At 43.4% G+C, this 15,118-nt stretch overlaps 1 protein-coding gene across 1 annotated transcript; it reads right to left on the bottom strand.

Moving 5' to 3' along the window:
* Positions 1-1,904: 1,904 nt before the first annotated feature.
* On the bottom strand, positions 1,905-2,846 carry LOC136610322 (olfactory receptor 10R2-like). The gene has a single exon (XM_066589552.1). The coding sequence runs from the start codon at positions 2,844-2,846 to the stop codon at positions 1,905-1,907; it is 942 nt and encodes a 313-aa protein (XP_066445649.1).
* Between the last annotated feature and the right edge of the window lie 12,272 nt (positions 2,847-15,118).

The following is a 15,118-nucleotide window of genomic DNA, read 5'->3' on the forward strand; positions in this document are numbered from 1 at the left end:
GATCTCGCCATGTGTGAACCTGGCCTAAGACTGCATTTATCCACCCAGAAGCATATATACCAGGCTCTACCCTCTCCAATCCATCCTGAATGCGGCAGCCGCTCATCTTCCTGTCCAGCCGCTACTCGGACGCCTCTGCCCTGTGCCGGTCACTGCACTGGCTGCCCGTTAAATACAGAATTCAATTTAAACTCGCTACCTTCATCCATAAAGCCCTCCACAGCGCAGCGCCCCCCTATATCGCCTCTCTCATCTCAATCCATCAACCAGCCCCGGCCCTCTGCTCTGCTAACGAAACCAGATTGAGCGCCCCTTTAATTCGAACTTCTCATTCCCGCCTCCAAGACTTCTCTAGAGCGGCACCAGTCCTCTGGAACGCACTACCAAAGGCTACCAGAGCAATCCAGGACTCGCAGAACTTCAGGTGTGCTCTAGAAACGCACCTCTTCAGGGAGGCATACCACATTCCCTAAACAAAGCCCTCTGTACTCCGCCTGATAACATGCTCCCTGACCTACTGACTGCAATCTCTGCTAGCCATTATAAACCGCTTCTGCAGTCATACTGTTTCTGCCGTCACACGGCCAAATGTCTGACCATTGTCTGTGTATAGCATCCCTCACTCTCCACACCGCGCGCATCTCCGCCATACCGTGCACATCACCATACTGCGCACATCTCCACCTCGCCATACCGTGCACATCTCCACCATACTGTGCACATCTCCAGCCCTTTACCTTCTGTACCACCCCATTACTTGTAGTATGTAAGCTCGTTGGAGCAGGACCCTCACCCCTATTGTCTCCATCAGCTGATTACTATGTAACCGGGGTTCTGTAATGTTTGTACTTTTGTCTTTCTGTATCCCCCTGTCTATGTAAGCGCTGCAGGATATGTTGGCGCTATACAGATAAAGTTTATTATTATATATGATGACTGTTAGATATGTGTACTCTCCTTAACAATGCACTGGGTTCATGGGAGAATGTACAGCAGTGTAGGTAGAACAACTAGACAACATGACACAATTGACTCTTCCTGTCCATGCATATTGATGTCTGTTCATAGGAGGTTGACGATACAACGATGATTGACAGAATCATAAAATCACAGAGGTGAGGAAAACAACAAAGACATTATTCACTGAAAAAGCCAAACATGCAATACCTGATATTCTGCAAAGCAGACACGGTCGCCATAGGCACAATCGCCGTAGGGCAGGCACAACCGCCATAAGCCCTAAAGATATGCAGTCAGCCAGACTATGTTGCTCCTCCACACCATAGTCTGGCTGACTGCATATCTTTAGGGCTTATGGCGGTTGCGCCTGCCCTACGGCAATTGTGCCTGCCCTATGGCGATCGTGCCTATGGCGACTGTGTCTGCTTTGCAGACTCAGGTAATGCAGAGCAACCTGCTGTTATATCAGTGGGGTTGATATCTTGTATGGTGGGTCACCACCCATCTATGGCTGGCATCTTTGGTATCGTTCACATGTGCAGGCTATTAGTATATGCAGTCACTCCTCCCCAATCTGGGCTGGGCTGAGTGGGTGACTGCATATTAGCCTGCAATGAACAAGTTGCTCCTCCACATTATAGTCTGGCTGACTGCATATCTTTAGGGCTTATGGCGGTTGCGCCTGCCCTACGGCAATTGTACCGGTGGCGATTGTGCCTATGGCGACCGTGTCTGCTTTGCAGATTATCAGGTATTGCATTTTTGGCTTTTTCAGTGTATTATGATCGATGGAATCATACCAATAACCAATCACTTTATTAGATAGCAAGACCAAGGTACAAATGGCAACTTTTAACAAGCCGACTTCAAGATGGTCATCAACCAGATACATATCAGAAAGGAGCTAGGAATGAGGTTGTCAGTAGCAATAATGGAATAAGCGCTCAATCCTTGCCTTGTTGTAAAATGCGGACAAAAGTATAAATGGCAATTCTAATATCCTGGTTCCTCAAGCTATAGATCAGAGGGTTGAACAAAGGAGTCACCAGGGCATAGAGTAATGTCAGACCCTTGTTGGCATTTATGAACTTCTCCTTCAGTGGAAATATGTATATGGTGGCTAATGTCCCATAATACAGACATACTGAACTCAGGTGGGAGCTGCAGGTGGAGAACGCTTTCTGTCTCCCTATTCCGGAGGGAATTTTAATGATTGTTTGTAGGATAGAGATATAGCTGCCCATGATGAACAAGAATGGAGACAAGATAATGGGGTAAGCAAGCAAAACCGTGACTAGTTCAACTGAAGACGTATCCGAACAAGAGAGCTGAACCAGAGGAGCAATATCACAAAAAAAATGGTCAATGACGTTCGGGTAACAGAATGTCAGTCTTCTTAGGAAAACATATATAACAATGGACAAGGAGAAGCCCAACAACCAGCAGATGGTGACCATCTGTATTTGATGTGTGAGGGTCATAATGGTGGCATAGTGTAAAGGTCTGCAGATAGCCAGGTGACGGTCAAAGGACATTACTGCCAACAACAAGCACTGGGCAATGGTTGGAACAGCAGACAAATAGAACTGGAATACACACTGAGAAACTGAGACTTTCCCTCCACCCTCCAGTATCAGCCGTAGCATGTTGGGCACAATGTCTGTGGTGAACAGGATCTCCGATAGGGATAGCTGGCTGAGGAAGAAGTACATTGGGCAATGAAGACTCTTTTTGGCTGCAACCAAAGCAATAACAAGGATATTTCCAGACAACGCCATGATATGAACAATCAGTAACACAATGAAAGTTAAAATCCTGAAGTTGTTGAGGTCCCCGAATCCAAGAAGAAGAAATTCCATGACCACTGTCTGATTCTTCTCATCCATTCCTCGAAGAGCAGAATAACCATCTCTCTCATCAACAATATTTATAAAGAATCTTTAAACTCTTACATGCAAACCGATGAAGAAGTTATTGGCTAATGAAAAGTTGGTATTTTGATAAATTAGTTGGTGACCTGCCGACCTGGGAACTTGTCATGAATCGGAGTAGTTGGATGTTATTGGCCTTGACTGACCAAGTCCATCAAAAATGTATTCTGAGGAGTTCCGTTCTGGTTTTGGTAGAATATCAGGTCCTTCTAATGGCATAAATCAGGGCTCAGTGCCAGAACCAAATAATAAGAGACAGAATATGAGACGGAGAGTCAACAGTAGTTGACTTGGCTTTTATTTCCGATACTCACTCATGAAGCCAAATTTACGAGTATTCTCAATTCTACAACCCAAAATTGTATTTGTCAGGTGGTGCTGTAGGTCACCACTCAATTCTATACTATACAAAAACTTATACAACTACAAGTCATCAAGACCCCACATGTACCCCTCCAATAGCTTGTCTTCCACAATTTCACCAGACATTAAACCCTTAAACACCAGAGTATTTCAGTCCTTAAAGGACCAGATACCTTTTAGCAATGTTGCCCATGTGGTGTTTTTATGGCCCTATTGTTTTTTTCCCGACTGGCCAAAATTATTTTTGCTGCAGATTTATTTTCATTACATATATATATATTTTTTGTAAGACCTTCTTTCACATACGGCAGAAATTTTTTTACCTATTCTTTATTTTATTAGGAGTAATGTGTATAGAAAAGTAAAATCAGAGGGGAGCGTTAACGAGGGCCATGTGGGTAGAGGCACTAGACTTTATCAGGTACATGGAAGAGCTCAGGAGCCCCGAGTCGGTGGTAGATCAGGGAATCGACAATTGTTCCAACACTTGGACAGTGTGGATAGATTATAGGGGTTTCATGGCGTTCTCTAAATGGCTTGCCGATGGGTCAACATAGGAGTTGACACGGTGCACTCCAATGACCCTAGTGGACAATGTCCTCTATGGTATGCGACAGGTGGGCTCATATACATACATATGTACTGGCCTCTTCTTTCTACCCCTTTGACTGTTTCGTTGCGGGGTTTACGCTCCAAACTATTTCCGAGGCCTCACAACCTAGCTCTAGCAGCAGGGCCCTTAGTTGGTCTTCCAGAGAGGGACAGGCCCGCAGGTCGCATAGTACACTTACATGTTTATTAAAACTTGTCCTGTTATGTAAGTCAGAATTTAATTATCGAGCTGCCAAGGTTATAACTAGAACAAGGTCGGTATTCAGGATCAGTATGTCCATTGCTATGTAGAACATTCTCATTTCTCTTCTCCTTTGGTATGTCAATGGATCATAGTCTACTCTATTTCCCTTTACAATGCAGTGTATCTCTTTGTAACCTTGATAAGCGGGTCATGTTCACTTGTTGTATGTGATTTGCAAAAGAAAACCCCAATAAATACATTTTAAAGAAAAGTAAAAAATAAGTTTTTGAAATGTATTGTTCCTTTTTAAAATTCTTATATTTACATTAGAATAAACTACAGGAATGGGTTTGTCATTTAGTTTTGGACATTTTGATATATCATTTGTATACACCTGGATTATAAAGCAGATATGGTGACACTTTAGTTTGACTTTGATGGTGGATCTTTTCCTTTTTTTATATATATTTTTAATTTTATTTGTAATTTTTTAAACTTATTTTTGTAACTTTTTTTTAAACATTTATGCTCCCCATGATGTCATATGAGACCTCTGGGGGGTAATTCATGCATTCTTTTAATTTCACACTTTTCCACTGTAGCTGGGACATCCATATGACCAGCATCCATAGAGGCCCCACTTAGAGGAGAAAACATCCGCCTTGTGTGCCAGTAGTCACTGTCAGAGCTGCTCAGGGGTCTGCTAAGCTACCACAGCCCTAACATGCTGGGGCTCATGGTTAAAAACCACTTTTGTATTTTCCTTCGGGTCCTCAGCTGTATCAGACAGCCAAGCACTCAACCTGCTCCTGCTTGACTACAGCCAGGATTAAAGCGCAGGACCAAGTGCCATATATTTACTATGCTTGGATCTTAATGGCTTAAAACATTAGTTAACTTTGAGTTGGCCTATCAACTTTGCACTACCAGATTCAAAGCAGAAGACAGCCCATAGTGAAAATCAAATACCTAGCCCAATTAAACTGCACTGGAACAACATTGCTATTGGTCCCCATTAGTGTTGAATGACATGATAGAGTCGAATCCTATTTCATGTTGAAGTTTGCTAAAAGTTCAGCTCATTGTGAACCCAAACCTTGGGCATTTCATCTTGGCCAAAATCACTAAAATGATCATCTTTTTCTTCCTCCTCCTCTTCTTCTTCTTCATTAAATTTGCCTTAAAAACATCTCAAAAGTACTTGGATGCCCTTCTAGGTGACCTAAGAGTGTTCTACAGGACTTTTGTGGCTCTTAGACAGTCTTATAGACCAGTTTTAGGGGTGTTGGTGAAGTTCCAGTTCAGTTTGTACTGGTTAGTAACGAACTCAACGTTTTGACCAAATTCGACGAACCGGCTAAACCTAACTTTTCAAAAGTTTACTCATCACTAGTCTGCATGGTTAAAAACTGCACCACAACTTTCCAGAGGTCATGTGTAGTACAGAAACTCAGCATTGTTTACTTCAATGAAGCAGAATAGCAGCAGCACATGGTCAGGTGTGGCCGCGGTTCTGAATAATCTCATTTTTATTCTTTAACAGGAATAACAAGAACGAGGATACATTATGGATGGTTTGTTGAAGGTAGGGATTGTTGAAGGTACTAGGTAGGACCTATGTAGAATTTTAAGTGAGGATTCAGCAAGTGTTATTTGATGGCTGCCTTTTAAGATGAATGTACAGCAGTGTTGCCAATTAGGTAAGGAGAGAGAGATATTAAGATCTGTCTCCCAACACTGCATAAATGGAAGTTTAATTCCTGATGGAGGCTGATTCATGCTGGCATACAATAGGGATATCATACCTGTTCGCAGTGGGGACCAGATACAGGTTCTTTCGAATGCTGTAGGGGTGAAGGTGGTGGTAGCGGGGCCCAACAAAGAGCGGAGGAAACTGTAACTTTGCCTCACTTCAAACCAGAGGCTGTCTGGGACAGAATACCTATCTGTCAACTGTTGCAATGTGAGGAGTCTGCCATGTGGCATAAAATGGTACAGAAGGATAATGTGCCTGGCGCGCCACCACGGGAAGCTGTCATGCTGTAGGCCCAAAACGACACTTGGTTAGGGATAACAGGTAGCAATAGGGGGAGAGGTGACATCATGGAATGCTTAAATCTATTCCTCCTCCAAATCAGAAATAAGGGGTAGGTTAGCGGTGAGAGATGCTGAATATTTGCCAACTCTAGCTTTCTGACCCAGAATACGGTTCCAAGGTCCACCGGAGCTAGGAGAGAAGCCTCTAGATCCACCCACAATGGTCTGCTTGAACCCGCAAATATAGGGGGAATTTGCGACAGCTGAGCTGAGAGAAAATAGTTTCTCAGGTCGGGGACTGATAGTCCTCTGACTCTTTTATGATAATGCATAACTTTTTGTTTGATTCTGGGTTTTTTTATTTGCCCAATAGATCACCTGTGGGGACATCCATGGGCAAACACCTGGAAAGATATAGAAGGCGTGGTAAAATTATCATTTTAACCGAGTTATAACGACCTATCCACGAGAGGGCAGGATGATCCCATTTCCTCATTTCTGCTTTTAAGGAAGTGAATAATGGGGGGTAATTCCATTTATATAGCGCGCCTATAGAGGAAGTAAGCCTAATACCCAGGTAGGTAATATCTTGTGGGCAGGCTTTGAATCCGATGTTTATCTCTATAAGCTTCTGTGTAGGTGAGGGAATATTGCAGAAGAGGGTTTCTGTTTTGTAATTTACTATTCGACCTGAGACTTCAGCGAATGAGTCTAGATTTGCTATTAGATTGGGCAGTGAGGTGAGGGGTCTGGTTAGCGTAAGGAGAATGTCGTCCGCGAAAAGACTGGCTTTATATTCCTGCTCTCCTACTGTAACATCAGATATGTTTGGATTCTTTCTAATGGTCTGAGCCAGGGGTTCCATTGCCAGTGCAGAAAGGACAGGGGACAGGGGGAAGCCCTGCCTTGTTCCTCTTTGAATAATTATTTTGTTGGCTGAGGAACATGGGAGTTTTAATTCTAATGAAGGGGTGGAGTAAAGTGAGCATAGCGCTGTGACGAAGCCCCCCTGAATGCCCGCCTTTTCTAAGATCGCGAAAAGATAATCCCAGGAGAGGCTGTCAAAAGCCTTCTCAATGTCCAGGGCAATGGTTATTAGTGGGGTTTTATGTGTTTTTGAGACATGTATAAGCTTTAGGAGTTTTCTTATGTTGTTTGGAGCCAGTCAGGAGGGGATAAAGCCAACCTGATCTTTGTGAATCAGGGAGGGGAGAAAGTTATTCAAACGGTTAGCTAAGATGCTTGTTAGGATTTTGTAGTCTAGGTTTAAAAGCGAAATTGGTCTATAATGTTTGGGTGAAGTGGGATCTTTGATTAACTTGGGGATAACCGTAATGTGGGCATTCAAAAATTCCCCAGGGACAGTTTTTCCCAATAAAATACCATTATAGAGGTGAGTTAAAGGGCGGGAGAGGGGCGCAATGAATTTTTTACAATATAAGGCCGTCAATCCATCTGGGCCAGGGGCTTTACCTCGTTTTAGATGCTTCATAGTCTCCTCCACCTCCTCCTCTGTGATATGTTGACTTAAGCGTTCGCTTTGTTGTGCCGTGAGCTGTGGGAGAGAGATATCTCTTAAAAAATCTTGGGGGGCAGTGGAGGATCTTTGAGGCTTATATTTGTATAGCTTACTATAGAAAAACTGTGGTTTTTAATGGCACCCTTTTGGGGTAAATATAATGTATTGTATAACTTTTATTAATTTTTTTGAAGGGCAGGGAGAAAAATACAAATTCTGCCAGTGTTTTTTTTTCAGCGTTAATCATACAGCATAAATGACATGATATATATATATTTTTTTCGGGTTGGTACAATTACGACAATATGAATATTATATATTCTTTTTAGGTTTTTCCACTTTTGCATAATACATTTTTTTTGGCATTTCCAACAAATAAATTAAATGTGAAGGTGCATGTAGGCCCTGGCTGCAACAAATACAGTAACAGAAACACTGGCTTTTTAAAAGTTACTTTTAAACGCAAGAAATGTAAGAAAAGTAAAATAAAATTGTAAGTAAATATAAAAGACCCCAGACCCCGTTCACCTCCACCAAAAAGAAAAAATATAATGAATGAAGATGTACGGCTGATACAATGGATGGCCTAATGTAAGAAATATTCATCAATTCTCATATCTTACCTGAAATATGCTGCTGTTCTGTGGAGAAGCAGGAGTGTCATTACTGCACGATGACATTATATATTGAGATGAGATCCTCTGGGGAGGTCCCAGAGTCCCACAGCTGATCTATTCATTGTTGTCTTTACTACAATTAGTTATAATGTAACTATGGACCCCAAACAATACTCAGTGGTTAGTAATGAGAAATGGCTGAACTTTTAAAGTTCGTCGGATTCCCTACATTTTTGAAAAAAGTTCTGAATTAGTTTCCAAAGAGGGGTGGTGAAGGTAGTGTTGCTCCTCTTCTCCTGTGGCTTAGTGGTCCATAATAATCACCTTTATGTGATTGTTCCCAGCAAGATATCTAGATATGATACCTTTTAATGGCTAACAAAATAACATGATGTTAATGTGAGCTTCCGAACCAACGCAGGGCTCTTCTTCAGGCTTAAATGAAATAGATCCGAAGAGGTTTGCAGATTTACACACACATACTTATGACAAGGCACAGACATGGATGTCAATATTTTCCTCTTAAAAGAATTCTGCAGCAGTGATACAAACATTTTTAAATGTCACTGATAATGGTGTGAAGGTTTTATGGTCCCTGAATTAGTGTTAAGGGGTCACCAGGCCAGCAGGGTAATCTGTGCTATAGATTTCTCATACTTCCCAGTCACGCGTAAATCCCTGTGAAATTCTTCTATGGCTTTGGGACTTGAAATTGCCCTTCAGTACCATAACTTTCATATCTTCTATGTCGTGTCTATGACTAGAAAAGTGCTCAGCCACTGGTAATTCTGTCTTTATAGCACATACATATTACATATCACCTTTTATTTTCTGATTTAAAGAAGAGAAGAACACAAAACACAAAGAAAACATACAAAATCCATGCAGATGTTATCGTCTGTCAGTTTTGAACCTAGGACCCCAGTGCTGCAAGAACAGAATGATAACCACTGAGCCACAGGGCCACCATCACATCACTTGTGATTTGATGCAAACTAAATTTTTAAGCAAAGCAGGGTTCGACTGGTTCAGCTCGCTCTACACTATTAGTAATGTTGTCATACACTGTTGGGGACTTGGAATTAAAACCAGACCTAGGGTTGGCATATCTGTGAGGTCCCCACAAGATTTGCATGGATTTCATCAAGCTTTTTCCAGATTCCTTCTTCTGCTTGTATAGATGTAGTGTAATGTCAGTTGTATTCCTATGATATTAACTATAGCACGTGACGAACATAACATGGTCAGACCCACTGGTTGCAGAGCACATTGTGAATAATTACAGTCTTGACACATGGCCGATTAATACACTTATTGTCAAAAACACTCCCGTTCCCAGAAGAAGTTGTCATTTTGCTGTAAAACTCGTCCAGCAGTTCCATCTCAGGAAGATCTGTAAATGATGAGAGTTGTGGTGTGATTAGATGGACAGTCTTGAAATATACAGGATAACCAACAGCACCACTTCTCACCACTCCAATTTGGTCGGACAATCCACATGCAAAAGCCATCAGGAATCTGAATATATTCCCTGCTGAATCCACACAATGCCAGTAATGTGGCAACATACAAGTTTCTGGGTGCAACATTTCTTTATTCTCCCATGACAGACAAGACTGAAGGCAGGTGGTCTGGACTCCTGACAGACCACCAGTAGAGAGGACCATCTGACCAGACTGTTAGGGGGTGTTGGGACCAGTGGATGTGTGAGGGCACACAAGGTGACCGGGCTCTGGAACCCCTGACAGACCACCAGTAGAGAGAAGCATCTGACCAGACTGTTAGGAAGTGTTGGGACCAGTGGATGGGGGCACACAAGGTGACCAGGCTCAGGACCCTCGACAGACCACCAGGATAGAGGAGCATCTGATTAGAATGTTAGGAGGTGTTGGGACCAGTGGATGTGTGAGGGCAAACAAGGTGACCGGGCTCAGGATGCCCCCTACAGACCACCAGTAGAGAGGAGTGTCTGACTAGACTGTTAGGAGGTGTTGGGACCAGTGGATGTGTGAGGGCACACAAGGTGACTGGGCTCAGGATGCTCCTACAGACCACCAGTAGAGAAAAGCATCTGACCAGACTGTTGGGAGGTGTGGAGATCAGTGGATGTGTGAGGGCACACAAGGTGACTGGGCTGAGGACACCCTCAACAGACTACCAGTAAAAAGGATTGTTTGATCATCCAACAAAGACAAGCAGCTCCAACTGTTTTGTTGTTCCCTATCCAGAGACAAGAGACACCATCGTTACACCCCTGTGTCAGTCGGAACCATTTCCAGGCAATTGGCTATGTGAAAATATTAATTTGATATGTTACACTTGTTATTTAAGGGTTAATATATAGTCTCATCCAGTTGTTCTTGAAATTAGTAGAAGCAGCATTTTCTGAAGACCATGTTTGACATTGTGTCCACATTCCTTTACTAGGATGATGTGGGCAATGAGTCACATAATTATTCATTAAACTATGTCATGATTTGTTAAGTTCTGGAAGGTGGTGCACCATGATAGGCCCCTATACTCTCTTTGTCTGCTCACACTATAAATAAAGTTAAAACTGACCTTGGCTTTTTAGAAAGAGTATAGTGCTGACTTGACACAATTAATATCTCTTGTTCTTTCTCCGATGATCATTGTTAATTAATTTAGACACATGAGAGAACTCAGATGCCGGTATCCTTATTACCAAATCTAAATGTAAAGGGTTACTCCAACAGCTGAAGGACAATTGGTCTCATGGTGCCCATTACATGTAGTGCCTTTGACACCAACACACTATCACTTCCATTTGCAGTGGTGTCATGAACAATGAAACTGGTCTATTGAGTGGAACCAGGAGTTGTCTTCAGTGATGAATCCAGGTTTAGCTAGGGGTGAGCACCTCAATCCTGCCTTTGCTGTGGAGATGAGTGGAAGACCGGGTTCAACATCTCGTTCGGACATTTTGAATGTCTAGTCATGCCCTTCAGACTTTGTAACGCCCCCGCTGTGTTCCAGGGATTTATGAATGCGGTCTTCCACGACTTCCTGGGGGTATTTTTGGTCATATATCTCGATGACATTCTGGTGTACTCCCCAGACTGGGATTCACATGTGCGGCACCTGAGGTTGGTTCTGACCCGTTTGCGTGAGTACCAACTTTTTGTCAAGTTGGAGAAATGCATTTTTGGTACTAAACAAGTGTCTTTCCTAGGTTATGTGATTTCACCCATGGAGATTCAAATGGAGTCTGATAAAGTGGCAGCAATCTCCCAATGGGTCAGACCAGACAACCTGAAAGCTCTCCAGCGGTTTTTAGATTTCGCAAATTTCTACCATAGATTCATTAAGAATTATTCTGTTATTGCTCAACCCCTGACCGATCTTACCAAGAAGGGTGCTGACTTGGTAAGATGGTCGCCAGAGGCCCTAGAGGCATTTAGTCGTCTCAAAAGGGCATTTACTGCTGTTCCGGTGCTAGTACAACCTGACGCATGGCGACCGTTCTTCATTGAGGTTGATGCATCTGAGGTGGGGGCGGGGGCTGTATTGTCTCAGGAAGTCAGCGGGAGACCTAGGTATAGTCCATGTGCGTTCTTCTCGCGGAAGTTCAGTTCGGCGGAACGTAATTACGACGTGGGTAATCATGAGTTATTGGCGATTAAGTGGGCTCTAGAAGAGTGGCGTCACCATCTTGAGGAGGCAAGGCATCCCATTACCGTGTATACAGATCATAAAAACTTGGTATATCTCGCCAATGCTAAGAAATTCTGATCTCGTTCCTCATCTACAAAATTGTCAGCAGGACGCTCCCTTGGGGGTGCCGGAGGGCAAATGGTTTGTGCCAGAGACCTTGTGTCTCAGAGTCATTGAAGAGTCTCACTCATCTGTTCTCGCAGGCCATCCGGGGCTTAAGGGGACTCTGGATCTTTGTACTAGACACTACTGGTGGCCAGGCATGTCTCGGGAGATCCGCGACTTTGTTAAGGGATGCTCTGTCTGTGCACGCAGTAAAAGCCGGCGGCGTTGTCCGGAGGGGCCTCTTAGACCGTTACCGGTGTCTTTTCGTCCGTGGTCGCATTTATCGGTAGATTTTATCACCGATCTACCTGAGTCTCAGAAGTTCACCACTATCCTAGATGTTGTAGAACGTTTCTCAAAGATGGCACATTTCGTGGCGTTAAAGAAGCTACCTTCTGCAATAGAATTTTCCAAGATTTTTGTAAAATAAATCATTCGTCTACATGGGGTTCCCGAGAACATTGTATCTGATCGCGGGGTTCAGTTTGTTGCGCAATTTTGGCGAGCCTTCTGTAGGAACCTGGGAACGTCGCTTTCCTTCTCGTCAGCATTTCACCCGCAGACTAATGGTCAGACTGAGCGGAAGAACCAGGATTTAGTGCAATATTTACGGTTGTTTGCTAGCGAAAAGGCTCATCAGTGGGCGGAGTTCCTGCTGCTGGCAGAGTTTGCGCTAAACAACCGTACTTGTTCTTCCACTGGGGTATCTCCATTCCTTTGCGTATATGGTCAGCATCCTCGCTTCCTTACAGCTATTTCTACTCTGTCTGCCTGTCCTGCAGCTGATGTTACCACAGATACGCTGCAGGGAGTATGGAAAGAAGTACAGAAGAACCTGGAAGCAATGGGGGCTCGTATGCAGTTGCGTAGTGGGAGGAGTCTGTCAGTATCTGAACCTTACAGGATGGGACAGAAGGTATATTTGTCTTCTAGAAATCTCAAATTGAAGGTTCCGTCTTTGAAACTGGTGCCGCGTTACGTGGGTCTCTTTGTCATCACGTGTGTAGTAAACCCGCTTGCTTATGATGAACTTGATTTGCCAGCTACATGGAGGGTTCATAGGGTTTTTCATAAGTCAATATTGAAACCTTTTGTCCCTTCGGTATTCCCACTTAAGAACCTCAATGATCCCTCTGATGACCATCAATGGACAAACAATAGTGGTTCCATGTATTTAAATGGATGGTGGTTTTACATGGTAGTAACCAAGTGTCTTGGTCCATTCTCATGAATAAGAGGAATGCTGATAAAAATGTCATAAAAGTCTGGTTAATGGAAATCTATTCCGTTACAGTACCCTTCCAAAAGTAATTAGAGCAAGAATCATAATCAGTATTTTTTGCCATATGTTTATACTTAGTGGGGCTCCCTTGGCCCTAATTACATCAGATACTCTCCATGGCATACTTTCAACCAACATCTGATACACTTCAGCTAATACTTCCCTCCATTTATCCTGCAAACTTCCCGTGCAATCTCTCAAAGAAGATGCATTGGCCCGTCAACAATCTTGCAAGTCGCATCGTCATTGGACAGTTCAACAATGAATGAACATGCTATGGAGTGATGGATGAAACTACTCTATCTTCAAATCAGATAGACTTGCCTGGGGAATGCCTTTTGTTGGAGTGTATTGTGCTAATAGTTAAGGATGGTCTAGGGATGTTTTACGTGGCATGGTCTTGGTTGGTTGGTTGTAGTGCCAAGAACCATGAACACGGAGGTGTGCCTTGCCATTTGAGACAATAATGTGCTGGGGACGATGTGGCAATACTCTGGGAATGGTCAGTTATACTTCCAACAATAAAACGTGTCTTGCCGCAAATCTACTGCTGTTTTATGTTGGTTTGAGGTTATGGATGTTCCACGATTGGACTGGCTGCACAGAGGCCTCTTTCGGCCCTAAGACATCAGATACTTTGCATGGCTTACTATCTATTAACGTCTGATACACTTCAGCTGGTATTTTCCTCCATTCACCCATTCAAAAACAGACCATGCCACGTAAAACATCCCTGGACCATAATGGAACCTCTGCCACACTTAACTGTTGGCACAGCACACTCCAGATGGCGTTCCCTAGGCTCCTCCACACCCAGGTACGTCCATGTGGCACTAGGATGAGTAGGATTCTGGGAAACATTGTTATGATCTGGTCATAGGGACAGGGGGCTAGACATTCTTCTTATAGTATTAGGTGGCTCTAGTTGATTAGTGTTTAATTTGATTCATTACAAATTCCATCTGTCTTAATATTACACAGGGGCAGAATTAACCCCAATAATTGTGCTGCTGTCAGGACTAAGGGAACACAGGTTAGCAATCATAATTAACGCTTCTGCTCCTAATCATTTCAATGGATAGTTGTTATACATTGTGATCACCAAATGAGTTGTCCATTATCAAGAAACAAGAGACCCAATGATAATTATATGACCTTTCATTTACTAACTTGATGTGTATTGCATAGCTGCAGCACTGAATGGGTTACTGTCTGGGTATGTCTGGAATAGTATCTATTTGTCATGTGACCTTGTTTTATAAATGTGGTTGCAAGGTGCATGACTGAGGAGAGTGGTTGTTGGAGTTTGTCTTGGCTGGTCCGATTCACCTGTCCATCCTGAGAGAAGCTGCCCTGCACACAGACACCTTTCATTTGTGTGTGGTGGATATGGAAGAGGCCGAAAGGATAGGAGACATGTGCTGAGGACCCCCTTCTTCTTCCCTAGATGAAGAAAGTGAGTGAAAGGCCGCAAGAAGTGCGAGTTCCCTCTGTGCAGTGTTGGGCGCAGATCTACTCCTCCGTGAGTGTGTATCAGTAGAGAGTCGGTGAGGTGTTCGTGAAAAAGTGTCTGGTACCGGAGACGCACAGATAACTTGGCCTGTGTAACTCACTCTGTCCTCCCATATTTCCTCACTGTCACACCACGTGTCCTCCTGCGCTACCTAATCTGCCAGTTAATGTCAAGTGTGGCCTGTATTGAACTTTATTACAAGTTGTGTTTAAGTAAACGGCTTTACCGACCATTTCCGGTTCTGCCTTTAAAAACCTCAACCCTGCGTGTGGACTCTTTATTCCCACTTAGAGAAATCACCACTGAGGAAGGAACGGTGG

The sequence above is a fragment of the Eleutherodactylus coqui genome, chromosome 2 (assembly GCF_035609145.1).
Source record: "Eleutherodactylus coqui strain aEleCoq1 chromosome 2, aEleCoq1.hap1, whole genome shotgun sequence".
Taxonomy (NCBI): domain Eukaryota; kingdom Metazoa; phylum Chordata; class Amphibia; order Anura; family Eleutherodactylidae; genus Eleutherodactylus; species Eleutherodactylus coqui.

Bases quoted from the DNA above. Each gene is read 5' to 3' on its own strand.
- LOC136610322 (XM_066589552.1), bottom strand. From the start codon at position 2,846: ATGGATGAGAAGAATCAGACAGTGGTCATGGAATTTCTTCTTCTTGGA.